Genomic DNA, 15,136 nt, shown 5'->3' with positions numbered 1-15,136 from the left:
GCACTTTGCTGTAACCATATAGCTGTGAAACCTTGGGAAAATTATTTAATCTCTTTCTCCCTCAATTTTTTCAGTAATCAACTGGGGCAACTGGGGGGTGATAAATGGTACTTATCATTTTAGTGAAATAACATAGGTAAGGCCACATTATCACACACTAGATGGCACATAGTGAGCACTCAATAGATGGTAGCTCCTGTTATTTTTAGCATTACGTTGATTGCTGTACTTATAACATCTCATTGCTCATTTTGTACATAATTACCCAAAACACAAAAGTGATAGCATTTGAATTTAAGGCTGCACTGCTCTCTGTGACAGAACAGTAAGCTGTGTATGTAAACAGTTTTAACTGACCGTTAGGGAGTGTATATGGCTATTATAAGTGGCACCAGTCCACCCTCCTGGGTCCCCCTGTGGTTGCTGATTACATTAGTGTGTTTTGAGGATGAAGTTCTCATTTACATGTCTTAACATGTGTGGATGTGCACTTACTGCTGGGGAAAAGTCAGGGAGGAGAATGACGTTTTACCTGGTTCCTTAGTTCCTTAGCTGCCGGTAAATTTCATTCCTTTAGAAATGGAGATGCTCTCGGGAGAAATGGGCAAGAACCAGCTTTATTTCCCTTGCTTAGTGTTTGGTCAGTGAATGATTTGCAGAACTCTGAGGCCTCTGGTACCTTGGGTTTAGCAAGATGAATGGAGAGACTTTAGTCATTCTTTTGGACTTCATGTTAGTAACTGTCTTTGTTCTGTAGTCCCTTGAATGACTGGACTCCTGCACCCGAAGGTATTGGTAAGAGTGCCCCCAGGGGGCTTTTGCATAGGGTGGTGTAGCTGGTTCCACAGGAGAACAGGAACAAATTTCAGGTATCATTTCGTTTCCATATACTTTAGTAAGTATTTTAAAAAAAGACATTTTCTTATATAACTACAATGTGTTGTCACATCTAACTAGATTAACAAGAATTCCTAGGAATTATATAATACCCACCAGTCCATAATCAGTCCCTGATTGACTCAATAATGCCCTCTTATTCTGAGATTTTAGAGAAATGAGTGGTTTAAGAAACTTCATGTCTTCCTTTTGTCCTTACAATTCAGTGGAATACTTTGCTTTGCTGAGTCTTAGTTTCTACATCTACAAAATGAGGAGAATTAAATAAAGTGATGTCTGATAAGGATCCAGACAAGGTTTAAATGTTATTTTGCTGTCATGTCTTTTAATTAAAATGAACCAGGTCCCCCCCGCCCCCCCCCCCCTTTCCCCTTTGGAACTGACTTTTACTATAGAGTGTCCCACATTCTGGATTTGTCTATTTCTTGTGGTGCCATTTGACTTCTTCCTCTGTCCTCTTTTTAGAAATGGAATTTAGCTCAAGAAATTTGATCAGGTTCAGTTCTACCTTTTAAGTAAGAACACTTCACAGGTGGTGCTGAGTGCTTGCTGGTGCATCACAGCAGCGAGGCATGTGATGTCTGGTTATCCCACCTTCAGTGATGCGAAGGTTGATACTAAGAGCAAGTTCAGGTGGTAACTGTGGTTCCTCCAACAAGGCCTTTATATATGTGTTTTGGTGATTAAATGACTGAAGGTTTTATTACCCTCACCTTTCCCTCCCCAATTCCATGGTGATGCTCTTGCCTTGAGATCCTTTTGTGGACTCTCAAAAAGCTTTCTACAAGGCGGTCTCTGAGACACAATGGCAAGGTCATTGCTCCAGCTATAATAATCCCTTTCTTTTTTTTCTCTTCTTTTCTCTGCAGATATCTTCCCTTCTTTTCCCATCTTTTTTCCCCCCAGTCATTCATCAGACCTTTACTCAGCACCCCCTTTATGGTGGGCACTCAAGCTAAAGGGGTAAGGCACGGGCGGCTTCTGCCATTTGGAAGTAGTGAGTGCTACTTTAAAGTTTGAATCTCCTCTCCATGTCCTCTCTTCTCCTTCCCTATCTTCACCTTATCACCAGTGAGAGAACTCAGAGCAAAGAATTTATTGAGACCTGCCTCAAAAAATTCTAGTTGTAGAAATCTTTTCACTATTGTAGTCACAATACCATAATACAGAATTTATTTATTGTGAAGGATGCTATTCCCAAGTCAGACATTGTTTTGTTTTCTTCTATTTATCGTTGTCTCTTGTAAGGAGAATCGTTGATTGTGGTCTCTAGGTGAAGTCCCAGTCGATCAACAGGGGCTTCTATAAAATGTTTGTCCAAAGGCACAAATAAGATTCTAAATCATACTATTATTTTGCTTTGGCAGATTTCGTAATGAATCTATGAGTTAACACAGAGTAGGCAATACTAAATACAAACACAAAAATAAGAAAACTTGTTTTATAATGTAAAAAAAATTTCACTATCTTTTCACTAGAAAAGATAGGACAACTTATAGAAAAGACACCACAGAACCTGGATTTTAATTACCCAGTTGAGGTCCTTTTTTTAAATCATGTCTAACCTTAAATTATGGTTTGACAGTTTTAAGAAAGCGAAAGTGAAATTGGTATTATTAAAAGCTTTATCTTTCAGTTTCCTGAGTCTTTCTGCATCTTAATTTTGTTCTGCTATTTTCTTGAATGACATATCTTTTCTCCCCCAGTAATGTTTGCCTTCTTTTATCTTTTGCATTTCCAGGTTCATTCACTCTCTCTTGTGCTGAATAAGACTACCAGTGAACTTGCTAAAGCAAATGTGTCTAAATTAGTGGCACATCTGGAATTGATTGGTAAGTGGAGAAAATCAAACTTGCAAAATCTGGTAAGAATTTGAATATTTTGATCACGAAGTTGATTGTCCTCATATGCTAAGTAATGTGTGAATCAGTGGCTTGATTATGTTTTTTGGTCTGGCCATAATTTGTAGTATTGGTTCCCAAATTCTAGTTTAGGGATCAGAATCATCTGGATAGTTTCTTAGGTATGCAGATAGTGGCTCTGCTGCCTCTACCTGCCGCCCCCCCCATCCTTCCTTATCCCTACCCCTGATATACAGCCCTGGTATTTATCTGTGTTTTTAATAAACTCTTCTAGGTTAATCTTACAAATTTTTTTTGTCCAAATAGGAATATTTTTGAGAGTGAAAGCAGATGCTATTAGTGATTATGCCTGGAAAATAGGCATATAACTGGGCAGTCTCTGGGAAACCAGGGCATAAATTCACTTCTGTGGCATGATTTTAGGCAGGAGGATATTTTAGCAAAGCCAGCATTCATTCCAAGGGGTTTTGTAGGTTGAGAGTCTTACTAGAGTACAAATGATTGACTACATCAAGTTCTAAATATAAGAGATTTATAGAGTGTTTATTAAACTATGCCTTCCTTAAGGAATATGTAATTAGATAGGGATGATTACAAAGCTCAAATGTTGACTGTAGTAAAATCAAGAAGATCTTATGGCTATTGTAAATAAATTTATAAAAGTTAGCTAGAAGATGTTTCTTAAGATTGGGTATTTTTTTTAAGTGTTGTACATTTGTTCTAGTTCATGAAAGAACTTTGTAATATTTGTACCATTAATCACAAACATTGCCTACTACAAGATTCACTGTGTTATACATTCCCATGTTTTAACTTCCATCTTTCCTTCTGATGACATATGACTCTAAACTTTCCCTTAAGATTGGGTGTCTTTGAGAGGACATTAAGAGTCACAGAGGAGTATGTATTTGTTAGGAGCTGAAATAGCATGCCAAATGCATACACTTTACAAACTGATTTATAATGATAATTAGGATGATAAAATTTGTTTTGAGGAAGCCAGAGTTCAATATATTCCTTTTTTGTATCCACACAATGTTAAGAATGATTCATTCTAGATTTGTACCCAGGTATACATGTTTCAGCATTTCATCTTTGTTCAGTCCCCTACAGGGGACTCACTCAGATAATATCAGAGTAGCTACACAGCTTGGCAGTTCCGTTTCACATGCATGTCTTAAGGTCTGCCTCATTGATCTTTTTAGTTTTTTATTAAACCACATTAAACTCCACTCAATGTTGCTTGAATACCTGACATATTTCAGGCACTCTCTTCCCTTTTTCTTTTATGCATGGTACAATTAATAGATTTTATGGTATTTTAAACTAATTCTCATTAGTGGTTTAATCTCAGAAATGATCACTTTTATATTTATTTTTGTAAATGTTTTATCCTTTAAAATTGTATGCACCTCTGAGGTCCCTTTATGAGAGTACCTCCTAGTCGTTCCTGTGGCGCTCTCCTGGGCATGCTGTGACCGGGGATGCCTTGTAAGGAAGACTGTGCAGGCAGAGAGCAACTCAGAGTGTCCCTTCAGTCTGTGGCCTGGGAGGTAGCATGAGATGGGTGGGGGAGGAAGTAGCAGGCAGGCAAGCCTTGTATGTTATCCTCTAGGTCTCCATGATGAACAACCACTAGAGGAGTGGAGAAAAGCTGTTGTGGTTCTCAAGTTTTTGCCATCCTTCTCTGCTGGGGGACGTGGGGTTGCATTAACTCATCCAATAGTGATCTCAAGTCTGTCATATCATTAAAGTACAAATCAGAGGGGAGAGGGAAGGGGGAATGGAGGCAGAGCACTTCTCTTTCTCGTAGAAATGATTTCATCTGTTAGCTGAGCAATCTTATATAAGTCCTGACTGTCACAACAGTTTTAAGCTCTGTCTATTAGTTAGGGCTCTCTAGAGGAACAGAATCAACAGGGAACACTCGCAAATATAAAATTTATAAAAGTGTCTCACGTGACCATGGGAATGCAGATTCCAAAATCTGTAGGGCAGGCTGTGAAGCTGACGATTCCAATGGAGGGTCTGGACGAACTCCACAGGAGAGGTTCAACAGCTGAAGCAGAAAGAGAGCCTGTCTCTTCTGAATCCTCCTTAAAAGGCTTCTAGTGATTAGACTGAGCATCACTCATTGCAGAAGACATTCCCCTTGGCTGATTACAAATGGAATCAGCTGTGAATACAGCTGACTGATCATGATTTAATTCTATGAAATGTCCTTATCGCAACAGACAGGCCAGCACTTGCCCAACCAGACAAACAGGTACCACCACTTGGCGAAGTTGACACATGAACCTGACCATGACAGACCACCCCTTGTCAACTTGGCAGTTTTATATATCACCTTAAACCATACTTAATTTCTAAATAAAAAACATTAAAACACATTTTTTTTCTTTCGCCTAACAAAACTCAACTGTCCTGTGTATAACTGGAAACACATTAACTCTCTCCAGAATAGGGTTCAAGTCCTTGGGTAATATTCATTCTTAAACTTGATATCTTACAACTTGGGTAGTATAACAGGAACAAAACAGCATCACAGTCCTCGCTTCTATAACTGATCACGTGGTTGTGGTTCATATTTATCACTACCTTCTTCCACTACTCATTCCATGTTCCCTTTAACCTCAGCAAGCACTTCAGCTGGCTGTGGTTCTTTGCCTGGTGGGGGGGACCCAAACCTTCATTCCTGAAGTTTCAGACCCGTTGGTAGTCCTGCCTGGATTGGGCTGTTGCAGTTTTCCATTGAGTTTAATCACAGGGCATGGTAGTACTAAAAGACACCCTAGGGGATCTCTCATATTCCGAGAAAACTCTTCTTTACCTCCATTGTATAGTTGCACTCCTATTTCCCCCTGATAGTCAGGGTCAGTCACCCAAGACAATAATGCATTCCCCTTCTTGGCTTGTTGATCCAGGGGCACGAGTAGCCCAAAGTGACGAGGTGGCAATCTTAGATTCCAGTTCAATGGAATCGTTGTTTCTCTTGGAGGAAGTACTCCCTGTTTTGGAACTGAAACCTGTAGAACAGCAGAGCTCAGGGTCTCAGGGACAGGAAGCAAAAATTTTCCTAGTGGATCACTAGGGGTAATAGTGAGTGGTACCACACCCATTTCCACCCCTTGGTTCCTGGACCCATAGATCCTGGCTATGGGAGAAACAGCACCATACAGCAGATGCTGATTCAGAGCATACACAGCTTCCTGGAGAACATTACCCCAGCCTTTCAAGGTATTGCCACCTAGTTGGCACCATAATTGAGTTTTCAAAAGGCCATTCTATTGTTCTATCAATCCAGCTGCTTCTGGATGATGGGGAACATGGTAAGACCAGAGAATTCCATGAGCATGTGCCCATTCCCACACTTCATTTGCTGTGAAGTGTATTCCTTGCTCAGAAGCAATGCTATGTGGAATACCATGACAATGGATAAGGCATTCTGTAAGCCCATGGATGGTAGTTTTAACAGAAGCATTGTGTGCAGGGAAAGCAAACCCATATCCAGAGTTATATGTCTATTCCAGTTAGAACAAATTGCTGCCCCTTCCATGAAGGGAGTAATCTAATATAATCAACCTGCCACCATGTAGCTGGCTGGTCACCTCAGGGAATGGTGCCACCATATCGGGGGCTGAGTGTGGGTCTCTGCTGCTGGCAGATTGGGCACTCAGCAGTGACTGTAGCCAAGTCAGCCTTGGTGAGTGGAAGTCCATGTTTCTGAGCCCATGCATAACCTCCATCCCTACCACCATGACCACTATCTTCATGAGCCTACTGAGAAATGACAAAAGTTGCTGGGGAAAGAGGCTGACTGGTATCCACAGAACGGGTCATCTTATGCACTTGATTATTAAAACCTTCCTCTGCTGAAGTTACCCTCTGGTGCGCATTCACATGGTACACAAATATGTTCATGTTTTTAGCAAACTCAGAAAGGTCTATCCACGTACTTCTTCCCCAGACCTCTTTGTCACCAATTTTCCAATTATGGTCTTTCCAAGTCCCTGACCATCCAGCAAACCATTAGCAATAGCCCATGAGTGAGTGTACAAACGCACCTCTGGCCAGTTTTCCTTCCAAGCAAAATGAACAATCAGGTGCACTGCTCGAAGTTTTGCCCATTGGGAGGATTTCCCCTCACCACTGTCCTTCAAGGACATCCCAGAAAGGGGTTGTAGTGCTGCAGCTGTCCACTTTTGGGTGGTACCTGCATATCGTGCTGAACCATCTGTAAACCAGGCCTGAGTTTTCTCTTCCTCGGTCAATTCACTGTAAGGAACTCCCCAAGAGGCCATAGCTCTGGTCTGAGAAAGAGAAGATAATGTGGCAGGAGTAGAGAACATGGGCATTTGGGCCACTTCTTCATGTGACTTGTCCCTTCAGGACCTGCTCTGGCCCTAACTCGTATATACCATTTCCATTTTACGATGGAGTGCTGCTGTGCATGCCCAACTTTATGGCTTGGTGGGTCAGACAACACCCAGCTCATGATAGGTGACTCAGGTCTCATGGTAACTTGGTGGCCCCTGGTTAAGTGTTTAGTCTCTGCTAAGGCCCAGTAGCAGGCAAAAGCTATTTCTCAAAAGGGGAGTAGTTATCTGCAGCAGATGGTAAGACTTTGCCCCAAATCCTAAAGGTCTGTATTGTGATTCTCCTATAGGGCCTACCAAAGGCTCCAGACAGCATCTCTATTTACCACTGACACTTTCAGCACCATTGGATATGCTGGATCATACGACCCAAGTGGCAGAGCAGCTTGTATAGCAGCCTGGACCTGTCACAGAGCCTCCTCTTGTTCAGGTTCCCACTCAAAATTGGCAGCTTTTCTGGCCACTCGATAAATGGGCCACAGTAGCATACCCAAATGAGGAATATGTTGTCACCAAAATCCAAAGAGACCCACTAGGCATTGTGCCTCTTTTTTGGTTGTAGGAAGGGCCAGATGCAGCAACTTATCCTTCACCTTAGACAGGAAATCTTGACATGCCCCACACTACTGGACACCTAGAAATTTCACTGAGGTGGAAGGCCCTTGTATTTTTGTTGAATTTATCTCCCAACCTCTGACACACAAATGCCTTGCCAGTAGGTCTAGAGTAGTTGCTACTTCTTGCCTACTAGGTCCAATCAACATGATATCCTCAATGTGATATCATGAGGTGTCTTGTTGGAGGGAGAAACCATCAAGGTCCTTGTGGACAAGATTATGACATAGGGCTGCAGAGTTGATATACCCCTGAGGTAGGACAGTGAAAGTATATTGCTGACCTTGCCAGCTGAAACCAAACTTTCTGGTGGTCCTTACTAATAGCTATTGAGAAAAAAGCATTTGCTAGATCAATAGCTGCATACCAGGTACCAGGAGATGTATTGATTTGCTCAAGCAATGATACCACATCTGCAACAGCAGCTGCAATTGGAGTTACCACCTGGTTGAGTTTATGATAATCCACTGTCATCCTCCAAGACCCATCTGTTTTCTGCACAGGCCAAATAGGAGAGTTGAATGGGGATGTAGTAGGAATCACCACCCCTGCATCCTTCAAGTCCTTGAGAGTGGCAGTAATCTCTGCAGTCCCTCCAGGAATCCGATATTATTTCTGATTTACTATTTTGCTAGGTAGGGGAAGTTCTAGTGGCTTCCATTTGGCCTTTCCCACCATAATAGCCCTCACTGCACGAGTTAGCCAACATGGGGATTCTGCCAGTTGCTCAGTATGTCTATACCAATTATGCATTCTGGAACTGGGGAAATAGCTACAGAATGGGTCCAGGGGCCCACTGGACCCACTGTGAGACAGACCTGAGCTAAAACTCCATTGATCACCTGGCCTTCATAAGCCCCCACTCTGACTGGTGAACCAGAGTGACATTTTGGTCCCCTGGAATTAATGTCACTTCTAAACCACTGTCTGATAATCCCCCAAATATCTGGTCATTTCCTTTGCCCCAATGCACAATTACCCTGGTAAAAGGCTGTCAGTCTCCTTGGAGAAGGCTTGGAGGAAGATTAACAGTATAAATTGTGGCAGTGTAACAGGGTTCTCCTCCAAAGGGACCTGGCGTCCCCTTCATTCAAGGGGCTCTGGGTCTGTAAACTGTCCCAAGTCTGGAAATTGATTAAGGGGCCGTGACTGTGTTTTTACAATTCAGGTTAGACTTCTGTTCACTTGACCTAGAACTCTTTTGTTTATACAGATCAAACAAGAATTTAGTAGACTGCCCTTCTATTGTATTTCTAGGTACCCCATGATTTACTACAAGTCATATAATTTTGACTCCTGCTTTGAATTTGCTGTCTATTATAATAGCCACATCTACCCTGTCTTTGGAAGTTAAGTGTTGCCACCTGGGTTTTGCCAACTCGGGATTATGTCATCCTCATGGTGTTTAAGGATTCTAGCTCCGTGACAGCAGTTCCTACAATAATATCTGACCTACAGAGAAGTGCAGCTACAGAGCTTTTCAGCGATGATGGTGCTAGTCTCACAAACTTATTTCTTACTTTCTGGTAAAAGGTGCATCCTCCGGACATTCCTGGGATGTAAAAGCGGGCTTTGCAGGATAAGTCCACTCTAACATTCTAGTCTCTCTTAGCCTCTGGATCCCCTCATCAACATTATACCAGGGCAGTTCTGGCATTTCAACCTCAGGTAATGTCGACTGCCTTTTGATCCATGCTTCAACCAACCATTCAAACAACTGTTAATACCTTTTCTAACCCCTCGAACTTTAACGTTGAATGCAGAATCTCTGCTTAGTGGGCCCATAATCAATAAATTGGGCCTGATCCAGCCTTATATTCCTCCACCATTATCCCACACCCTTAAAATCCATTGCCACACGTATTCCCCTGATTTCTGTCTATGTAAATTGGAAAACTTGCACAGTTCTTTTGGAGTATAACGTACTTTCTCATGTGTGATTCTTTGTACCTCACCTTTAGGGGCCTGTTGGGACTTTAGTCTAGTTATAGGTCTGGAAGAAATGAGGGGTGGTGGGGTGGGTCATGAAAAGAATTAGAAATATCTTCCAAACCATTTATTTCAGGGCCCTCATTTGCAGTTTCCTCTGGTGAAACAGGATTAATCACCCTAGGGCTAATCCCTTCAGGAGGAGGTTGGGTGGCCAACTCCTCAAGGCAGACTGGAGGTGGGGCAGCTGTGTCCTCGGGGCAAAGTGTTACAGGGTTATCTAAAGAAGACTCAGCATGACCTAGGGTTTCACCCTCACCCCCGACATCAGTATCAATCCATATGTCACTATCCCATTTTTCAGGGTCCCACTCCTTTCCAATCAATGTTCTCGCTTTAACAGCAGACACCATACAACATTGAGATTTCAGTTTACGTTGTAAAGTTGCTACTCTAACAATCAGATTCTGAGTCTGATTTTCAGAGACCTCAAGTCTACGGGTATAGAAAATAAGATTTTCCTTCAGGATACTTATAGAAACTTCTACATCTGTCAGATGGCACTTAAGCTTCTCATTTGAAGCCTTAAGCCCATCCCTTTCACTCCTTAATGTAGCCAGTGTATCTAACAACAACCAGCCAACATCTCTATACCTCTTATTTCCACAAAACTCCATAAAGGTGTCAGAACATTATCTCCCAGAGCCTGGCTTTGTACAAGTGAAACTCTAGTAGAATCGAATGGTGATATTTTGACTATCTCTTTTGCCAACTCACTCCTTGGATTGGGAGTGTCATTCTGATTATGGGAATCAGAGTCCTTAGTGCCTTTGAGTCCAGTCAGAGTAGAAAACCAGTCATAAAAACCCATTTTTAAGATTCTGTTTCTTAAGAACCACTTCTGGTACCAAGATGTATTAGTTAGGGTTCTCCAGAGAAACAGAATCAACAGGGAACACTTGCAAATATAAAATTTATAAAAGTTTCTCACGTGACCAGGGAAATGCAGAATCCGAAATCCGCAGGGCAGGCTGTGAAGCTGATGATTCCGACAGAGGGTCTGGATGAACTCCACAGGAGAGTCTCACCAGCTGAAGCAGGAAGACAGCCTGTCTCTTCTGAATCCTCCTTAAAAGGCTTCCGGTGATTAGATTGAGCATCACTCATTGCAGAAGACATTCCCCTTGGTTGATTACAAATGGAATCAGCTGTGGATGCAGCTGACATGATCGTGATTTATTCCTGTGAAATGTCCTCATTGCAACAGACAGGCCAGCACTTGCCCAACCAGACAAACAGGTACCACCACTTGGCCAAGGTGACACATGAACCTGACCATGACACTCAGGTTCTATAAATCCATCTGTACTCACGGGTCTGCATAGGCTTCTTACACTGTACCCTATAACTGATCCCAGACCAGAGTCAAAAGCCAAGGAAAGGTTAGCAAAAGCCATAAACAGTCCCGTGCTTTTGCTGACAGCTTTTTCCACAGTATGAAAGGGGCATCATAGTGGTCTTGGCTGACCATGCTTTGGGTTGTATTTTCTCTGTCCAGAATGCCCTTTGTATCCGTCTTCCCCCAATTCCAGGTAACCCCTCAAGAGTCAACTTGGGCATTTCCTTGTACATAAATCTTTGCCCACATCTTTACTCATTTCCATAGGATGAATTTCTAGATGAGGCATTGCTCCTCTGGCAGTGTATGAGGGCTCTGTACTCCTGCCAGTACTGGGTATTACACTTTTTTTAAAAAATGGTAAATTTGATAGCAAAAGAGGATAACTCATTGTTTAATAAATATTTCTTTGATTACTAAAGAAGTCTTTTGCCTTTTACCTTTGTAGCCAATTGTATTTATTATTTTCTGAATTTCTTGTTCACGTATTTTGCCCTTTCTCTGTTGAATGTTTGCTTTGTGTTTTGGCTTGGTAGAGCTCCATACATATATAGAGAGGTTTTTACTCATTGTCTCTCATACATATTTTAGGTATTTTTACAGTTTATTGATGTCCGAACCTTTCTAAGGGTTTTATTATATTTTTTATTTATTTTTTTAAAATTCATTTATTAATTAAAAAAAATTTAACAGACCAAATAAAACATCGACATATATAATCAGTAAGCTAAGGGTTTTATTTTGTCCATAAAGAGATTTTAATTTTTATGCACTCATATCCAACAGTGTTTTCCTTTATGATTTCTGCCTTTGATGTGGTGCTTAGAATAAAGTCCTTTCCCACAACAAAATTATGGAAACATTCATGCATATGTTCTGCAAATTCCTTTATGGTTTCATTTTTTACATTTAACTCTTTGTCTATATGGAATTGATTGCATGTGTCTTTGAAAACTGCTTCAAATTCCCTTTAAAATGAAAGTGATTAATAGAGCAATTAATTCATTAATTAGCCTGGTGGGGAGGGGAAGCTGGTAGTGGGAAGAGGTTGAAGATACAGAAGAGAGGTGGGATAATTAATGGATCAGAGTCCTGGAAGAGAAGGGATTCAGGGCTGGGGGAACGGGCTGAAGGAAGAGGGATCTGCCTTGAACAGAAGGTGGGACACTCAGTCTCAGACTAGAGGAGACGGGCTGGAAGGTGATAAGAGAGGTCAGCTTTGCAAGGGCTGGAGGTGAATAAGGAGCTAGAGAGAAGGACTAAGTTGGGAGCTGGCATCTTGAGTGATTGTAAGGGGAAGGGCCAGCAGAGTAGCACAGTGAAGAGGACCTGTGAATGGTAGGAGCTAGGTAGCAGGAATTTAAGGTGGGAGTTATGAGCTTACACGTTTATGTTTTTGGAGAAGGGAGGGGATTTAAAAAAAATTGTGTGCATTTCACTTTTTATTCCTTGTAAATGTTAACATGTATTCTTTTTATCTTATTCAGTCCCTTTTGGACTTCTGCCTTGAGACTATTTGAAGTATTATATAAAATATTTCCTGGGTGTATTGGAATGTGAAAATTTGCTTTTGACATTTTGTACGGTTAAATAATGAAAAGACTGAGGCATGTGAATCTGAGTTTTTGTTCCTATCATATTTAAGGTGTAGGACAAAAAGAGATATATAATAATGTGCTCTAATTTTAACATCCGTAGAGGGAGACCTGGCCTTACAGGGCAGTATCGGGAGCCTGTCTCTAAGTGACCTTACATCTCACGGAGAGTTCTACAGAGAACGATTCACTACAAGTGGAGATGAAGCACTCATTTTCCAGACTTTTAAGTAAGAAGAGCAATCTTTTCTCACTTGATATTTTTACCTTCTTAGGTAAAATTGATAAAATCTGCTTGTGAAGAGTCCTATTTTATATTAGATTTCATGAGAATGGATCTGTGTTGAAGTGGGCAACTCAAGCTTTATAAACAGATTGGGTATGATTGAAATCATTTTGATTATTAAAGACCTGGGCTGTCATAGCAGAGTTTCCAGTAATGTGCTGTGTGACCTTAGGCGGGTCACTGAATCTTCATTTGTTGGTTTTTCTATCTGAATATTGAGAGGACTAGTGTAAAAGTTCTACAATAATTTTTCTTTTTACTTTTTTTTGCAAGGGCAAACACCAGGAGTTGAATACAATGATTTTAAGCTGAGAAATAATTGATGTGTGGGCGTAAAATTGCGTTATGTGTTTTTTTCCTTGTATGAACATGATCTATATGAATCCTTTCTTAGGCCTATCTGGTTATTAAAAATGGTCCTCTCAGAAGGCAGAAAGTTTAAAAAGGATGTTTTTTTAACCTTGTTGTTGAGCTATTAAAAACTATAGCTGCTGATGCTTAAATTATGCAGAGTTTCTCTCTGGGGTGATGGAAGAATTTTGGTAATGGGTGATGGTGATGGTAGCACAAGGTTGTGAACTTAATTAATAATTATGAATGTGGCTAAAAGGGGAAATTTTGGGTTGTCTGTATGTTTCTAGAATAAAACAAAGCAACAACTGTAGATGTCTAGTCTTGCCCCCAAAGATTCCGATTCAGTTGGTCTAGGGTAGTCCTCAGTCTTTTTAAAACAAATTTTAATGTGGCCAGGTGATTTTAGTATTCAACCAAAAGTGAGAAAAAATGGTCTAATGGATATCTGAGGACTTTTCAGAGGAAATACATCACACTAAATGGAGAATTTAGGTTGATTTGTTTATGTTATTATATACCTTATGTGGCATGATTGTTTAGTAAGTGAGATAATTTAAATTTTCTGCCTGGTGCAAAAGAGGTACTCAGCAAATGTGAGTTCCTTTCCCTAATGACTATTACTGTATAATCATTTATTCCCATGGCGCCATGCCCTATTAAATTCAAAACCATTTGTAAATGTTCTCTAATTTATCTTTGAATGTGGATTACAAAACTTGTTGGCCTTCATTTAACTGAAGTAAAAAGAGAACTTCTTTCTGTCTGTAGAAGACAGTTTTTCTTAGAAACATTAGTTTGATGTTTAATTTTCTTTGCTCATTATTTCATGACCTTATTTTTATTACCTTTCAAGGCTGTATTGTTACAATTCCTTCCAGAAACAGAATGACCAAGAGTATCACTTTTCCTTAAAAGCAAGGAAAAAGAGGCATAGGGAAAAGGTTAGAACCATAAGTGGTCTCTGAGGGAGTTCTCAAATCAAGAGTGAATTCAGAGCCTGGAGTTGCCCGACATATTTATAACCCAGGCTATCAGACCAGAATTTTATTGAATGTACTCAGTGTATTACAGAAGTTTGGAAATGGAGTATGCTTTGAAAACTTGATTGTGGATTTCAAAAGCTGTTTTCTAGGGAAACCCTTAAATCAACAGAAGTTTTCTTCAAATACTAACTTGTGTCTTGCTGTAGTGTGAATCAGATTTTATCCTTATTCTTAGATATGGGCAGCCTGACCCTCTTCTCCGGAGAGAACATGATGTTCGAGTGAGCCTCCAGATGGCCTCTGTGCAGTATGTGCATACCCAGCGCTTTCAGGCAGAGGTGGTGGCCTTCATTCAGCATTTCACTCAGCTGCAAGATGTCTTAGGGCGCCAGCGAGCTGCTATTGAGGGGCAGACGGTAGGTGGTCTGATTTATCCAAGTTGCTTTTCCAGTTTAACTGATCAGTAGATATTTAAGCTTCTAGAGGAAAAACTGGAAAATTTTACTGAAACAAGTAAAGACAATTAAAAAACTTAAAAAAAAATACAGAATAAAATTTGCCATTTCAGCTGTTTCTGAGTACATAATATAGTGGCATTAATTACATTCACAATATTTTACAACCATCAGCTGTTTCCAGAATTTTCAAAATGAGCCCCCCAAAGCAGACTCTGTACCCACTAAGCAGTAAATCCCATTTCCCCTTTCCTCCAGCTCCTAGTAACCTCTAATCCTACTTTCTGCATCTATGAATTTGACTATTCTAGATGTTTCATAGAAATAGAATCATAATATTTGTACTTTTGTGTTTGGCTTTTTTCAGTGAGCATAATGCTTTTGA

At 40.6% G+C, this 15,136-nt stretch overlaps 1 protein-coding gene across 7 annotated transcripts in view; it reads left to right on the top strand.

The window, feature by feature from the left end:
- Window positions 1-15,136, top strand: part of VPS13D (vacuolar protein sorting 13 homolog D) — a 354,551-nt gene that overhangs the window by 48,774 nt on the left and 290,641 nt on the right. For all 7 annotated transcript variants that reach the window (XM_077151248.1, XM_077151249.1, XM_077151246.1 and 4 more), the window contains 3 exons: window positions 2,639-2,729; window positions 12,777-12,903; window positions 14,532-14,712. In XM_077151248.1, coding sequence (XP_077007363.1) covers window positions 2,639-2,729; window positions 12,777-12,903; window positions 14,532-14,712 — 399 coding nt within the window. The remainder of the gene's footprint in view (window positions 1-2,638; window positions 2,730-12,776; window positions 12,904-14,531; window positions 14,713-15,136) is intronic.

The sequence above is a fragment of the Tamandua tetradactyla genome, chromosome 2, assembly GCF_023851605.1.
Source record: "Tamandua tetradactyla isolate mTamTet1 chromosome 2, mTamTet1.pri, whole genome shotgun sequence".
Classification (NCBI taxonomy): domain Eukaryota; kingdom Metazoa; phylum Chordata; class Mammalia; order Pilosa; family Myrmecophagidae; genus Tamandua; species Tamandua tetradactyla.
Note: the sequence above shows the minus strand (reverse complement) of the source record. Positions and strands in the feature narration are given on the sequence as shown.